The following is a 5,042-nucleotide window of genomic DNA, read 5'->3' on the forward strand; positions in this document are numbered from 1 at the left end:
TGATAAATAATGAAATAATTATTTTAATAGTACATCTTAACTTATATTTAGAAGCATTCGTTATATTCATTAATCTTCAGTTACACCCTGAAATGCTGGGTTTTTCTATATTTGACACAACAATTTTAAAAGATGAAGATAAAAACAAGACATATAAAGATTTTATGCTGCAACAAACAATAATAAATATATTTCAATTATATTTAATGACATTTTCAACCCAACTGTTGAGTTATTTGTCCATGTTTAATGTATTAAAGCAACCCAGAGTAACTTTGTTTGATTTACTCTGGGGGTCTGCATGCCGGGTCACTCCCGTAATCTCCAGACCTGTTTAAAGTGCACTGTTAGTAAAGTTTGTTTAAAGTTGTGAATCGGGTTCAATAAGGTGTTCACACTTAACAAATCAATAATCCAGATTAAACCATAAGAGAAAAGCCACTTTAAAAAGAGTTTTGAAACTTTAAAGTAACTTTTAAGTAGATTTGACTAACAAAAACAACTTAAAGTGTGTTAAATAAAGCCACCGTGTACAGAAATCAAAGTTTCATAGTTTATAAAAGTTGATCTGAAGTCAGAACTCGTGTTATAATGGAGTTTTCCTGAATGTGTGTGTGTGTGTGTGTGTGTCAGTAAACTCAGCACTCATTGTGTTGCTCTTCTTGCACGTCCTCAATATGAATACACGCAGTTTCACAACACAACGCAAATCTGCCGTTTCGACTCCGTATGTAAATTCACGGGAATCGTCCAATCAGAAGAGCAGGACGTGATCTTGCCTCTGCATGTCCTGAATGAAGACAATAGAGTGACAATAGCTGAGCCATTGATCAGCGCGTTGAGCTGTTACCAGGCGAAATCGGGACGCGACAGACGTGACGTGCTCGCTGATTGGCCGAAAACCCAAAGCGGGCGTGTTCAGAGCGCGACTATATATGCGCGCTGTTAAAGGGTTGCGTCAGTGTTTTGCAGGATCTCTGCAGACTCCAGCAGCTGCCGCACTCAATCCGCTTCTCACACACGCCTTTGTTCGCTCTTAGTCTTTGTTACGGACTATTTCACCAACAGAAAAGCCATCAGACTTGAGGATACACACGGCTTGATATCGGTGAGTGTGCTGTTTAGTGTTTCTCTGATGTATAAACGCCTGTTTCTATTGTCTTGATCTAAACAATGCAGAGCATTACAGCATTACATCATCGATAACTGATCATGCAGGACTGGAGTATTAACACGCACTTCTGATCCTCCACAGACTGAACAATGCAAGATCAGTTGATTTCCAGCCTTTCATCTGAAGATTCCAGTCCGTCCACACCGACATCTGATGCTCCAGCGAAGCGCTTATCCTGGAGCAAACTCATGCAGAAACTGCACAGCAGCCAGAGCCTGGACTCTGACTCCGACAACCACAGCAGCACCGACGACTCCTCAGATTCAGGTGTGCATCATCTCGCCTATGGGAAACTGCTTTTTGTGTGTGAATTTTACCTGTAAAGCTATATATATATATATATTTCCTGCTCTCATGCATGTTCCTGTTAAAACTCTATTTAAATGCTTTACATGCATGTTTCGTTTAAAACTTATACTTTTATGCCATCATTTATAGTTCTGTAATGCTATAAATTAACATTTTTAATGCATGTTCCTGAAAGAACTATTTTAAAGCAAATATTATTATTAAATGTTTTTTTTAATGCTATTATGTTCTTTAAAAAAGTATTGAATGCTTTTATACACATTTTATTTAATATTTATTTTAATTCTGCATGCATATGCCTGTAAAACAAATATATATATATATATATATATATATATATATATATATATATATATATATATATATATAAAATTAGCATGTTCCTATCAACTTTAATTTTATTTCATGCATGCATTTTCGTCTAAAGCAATCTCTTATTTTATGCGTTCATGCATCTTCCTGTACACCCATATACATGAATGCTTTGATGCATGTTCCTGAATCTCACTCATATGTTGCATTGCTCTCCTGCAGGTTCAATATGCATCCCGGATGTCTCCCAATCTGAGTTTTTCGACCCCACTGAAGAGGCGTTGTGTAAAGAAGTGGTGCAACTCATTGCACTTAACCTGACGGATGCAAAAGACGGCGTGCTGCACTGCTCCAAGCTCCTGATTCCCGAAAAGCTGCTGGAGCACATCGGTCAGGAGCTGGTGCATCTGTCGGTCAGTGAGCCCTGCGGCCTGCGCGGCGCTCTCATCGACCTGTGTGTGGAGCAGGACGGCAGCTGCCACGCTGCAGCACAAATCGCCGTCGACCCTTACCTAGTGCCAACTTTCCAGCTAACACTAGTGCTGAGGCTGGACTCCCGGGGCCTGTGGCCTAAAATTCAAGGCCTGTTCACAGGCAGATCTCCAGCGTCGCCGGCGGTCAGACGCGCACTTAGACTGAGCACTGGATTCAGAGCTATTAAAAGAAAACTGTACAGCTCAGAAGAGCTCCTGATTGAAGAATGCTGACTCGAACTGAACTTTTAGCAGTTTTTAAAATGAGCCTGTTGTAAGCGTTTGGTCTCCTCCGTTTGTGTGTAAGAGGCTGGAAGTTACAATCATGTTGTACGACTGTTTGACTGATCAGTCCAGTATGCAGATTTAGGGTGTAAGAGAAGGCTTTAACATGGTTATGTTGCACTTTTGCTGACGTTCTAGTGAAGCAGGAGGTTTTTGGGCTGCTGTTGAAATGTTTACCTCAGGTTTCTGGAAACCAGATGTGGCAGCTATTTTTCACGCAGCGGTTTAGCTTACTTGACAAGTTCATTTGTGTTTTATTTTTTACCTAAATGTTTTTTGCCAATTTGTTTAAAGATTCAGTTCTTGTGCCCTTGGATCAAATGGAGGAGGTGCTTTTTTTTTTTTTTTTTTTTCTTTTTTTTTCTTTTTTTTTTTTTTGATGTTGGTTTTTTTTTTTTTTTTTTTTTTTTTTTTTTTTTTTTTTTTAGCAATCACATGCATATTCCATGCATCTTATTTATTTGATATTCAAATGCATCATGTTCTGTTTTTTTTTTTTGTACCCGGAAGAAATGCAGAAAATAAATTATCTTTTTTGAAGAAAATATCAGCGTGTTTGGGTTTATTCAATCCACGATTATACAGTTACTTTCATGCATTTAGCAGAAGCTTTTATCTACTGCATTAATGGTATGAGTCTCATAAATTCATGCATTAGTGTAACCCAGACTTTCAGAGCCATCAAGGCTACATTCGTCTACTTTAGTTACTTATGACATCATAAATACTTCTTGCTTAAAGGATGATCAATTTCTTACTAGTTTTATTGGAATAAAGTTAATTGTGGCCACTTGTCTCTTTTAAATCAGTACAATATGATCATGCATATTATAAAATTCATAATGTATTGGGTTTAAATTAATCAACTTTATAAAGTAAGCAATTATGAACACTATTCACCTATTTAAAATTCTACATTATAAATGACTGCTTTCATAGGAGGATTAAAAATATAATCATGCACTTGTTGCAACTTTGCCTTGCATATGAATTGAGATGTTCTAGATGTGCTGCAATCAAAAGTGGCATGTATCATTTACAGAGTGCATATAAAATCAGTCCATGCACAGCTGAAGTCAGAATTATTAGCCCCCCCGAATTATTTTTTCCTTAATTTTTGTTTAACGGAGAGAAACTTTTCTTCAGCACATTTCTAATCATAATAGTGTTAATAACTCATCTCTAATCACTGATTTATTTTCTCTTTGCCATGATGACAGTAAATAATATTAGACTAGATATTCTTCAAGACACTTCTATACAGCTTAAAGTGACATTTAAAGGCTTCACTAGGGTAATTAGGGTAACTAGGCAGGTTAGGGTAATTAGGCAAGTTATTGTATAATGATGGTTTGTGCTGTACTCTATTAAAAAATATAGCTTAAAGGGGCTAATAATATTGTCCTTAAAATGCATTAAAAAATTACTAACGGCTTTTATTCTAGCCGAAATAAAACAAATAAGACTTTCTCCAGAAGAAAAAATATTATCAGACATACTGTGAACATTTCCTCAATCTGTTCAACATCATTTGGGAAAAAAAATTTAAATAGAAAATAATTGTAAATAATTGGGTGAATAATTCTGACTTCAACTGTATAATATGAACGCACTTATAAAGCAATGCCTGCATACTATTTACTGAAAGTAATGCGTCATTATTGGCTTCTATTCAGTGTTACTCACCGAAACAGTTGCACTTAATCACAGTAATGCACATTCATAGGATATTAACAAGATGAGTTTTAAAGACTCATGCTCCTAATTTACTTGCTCAAAAAACTTTTGCTGTTTGTTCAAACTACTTATTTAAAATGAAAAACTTGTGTTTAATCCACTTCAATTTCATTTATTCATTCATTTTCCTTCAGCTTAGTCTCTTAATTATCAAGGGTTGCCACAGCGGAATGAACCACCAACTATTCCAGCATATGTTTTACACAGCAGATGCCCTTCCAGCTGCAACCCAGTACTGGGAAACATCCATACACATTCATTCACACACACACAGTATATATATATATATATATATATATATATATATATATATATATATATATATATATATATATATATATTTTTTTTTATATATTTATATATATATAGTTAAAAAAATATATATTTACTATTTTCCCAAGTGTATATAATTACTGTAAGAAATTATCAGCATTCGGTACATACTTTCAGTATTATCTTTGCTTGAACTGACTCAATCTAATCCTGTTTATATGAAATAAGCTGCTCCCTAGCAGGTTTGAGCTACCAGAACTGTTACTATGACAACAACTTTTAGATGGGTTTTGAAGAACGAAACGATCCTGGATCGTGCCAAATCATCAACATCAAAATTCAGCTGAGTAACCCACGTACCAAGAACAGAACCCAGCACTGTAAAAAGTGTCCACAAAACAAAACATTCTGAAGAATGATAGGAAACAACAGCGATTAACTTCCATAGTAGAAATAAAACTGAATACAATGGTAGCCAA

At 35.6% G+C, this 5,042-nt stretch overlaps 1 protein-coding gene across 2 annotated transcripts; it reads left to right on the forward strand.

Annotated features, from left to right (window-relative positions):
* The first annotated feature begins 951 nt into the window (after window positions 1–951).
* On the forward strand, window positions 952–3,098 carry ddit4 (DNA-damage-inducible transcript 4). Of its 2 annotated transcripts, XR_011017328.2 has the most exons (4): window positions 961–1,108; window positions 1,256–1,441; window positions 2,018–2,934; window positions 2,982–3,098. XR_011017328.2 is itself a non-coding variant. In NM_200107.2 (3 exon segments), coding segments are annotated over 2 exon segments (663 nt in total). In that variant the 5' UTR covers window positions 952–1,108; window positions 1,256–1,263; the 3' UTR covers window positions 2,503–3,098.
* The last annotated feature ends 1,944 nt before the right edge of the window (window positions 3,099–5,042 follow it).

This window comes from Danio rerio, chromosome 12 (genome assembly GCF_049306965.1).
Source record: "Danio rerio strain Tuebingen ecotype United States chromosome 12, GRCz12tu, whole genome shotgun sequence".
NCBI lineage: Eukaryota > Metazoa > Chordata > Actinopteri > Cypriniformes > Danionidae > Danio > Danio rerio.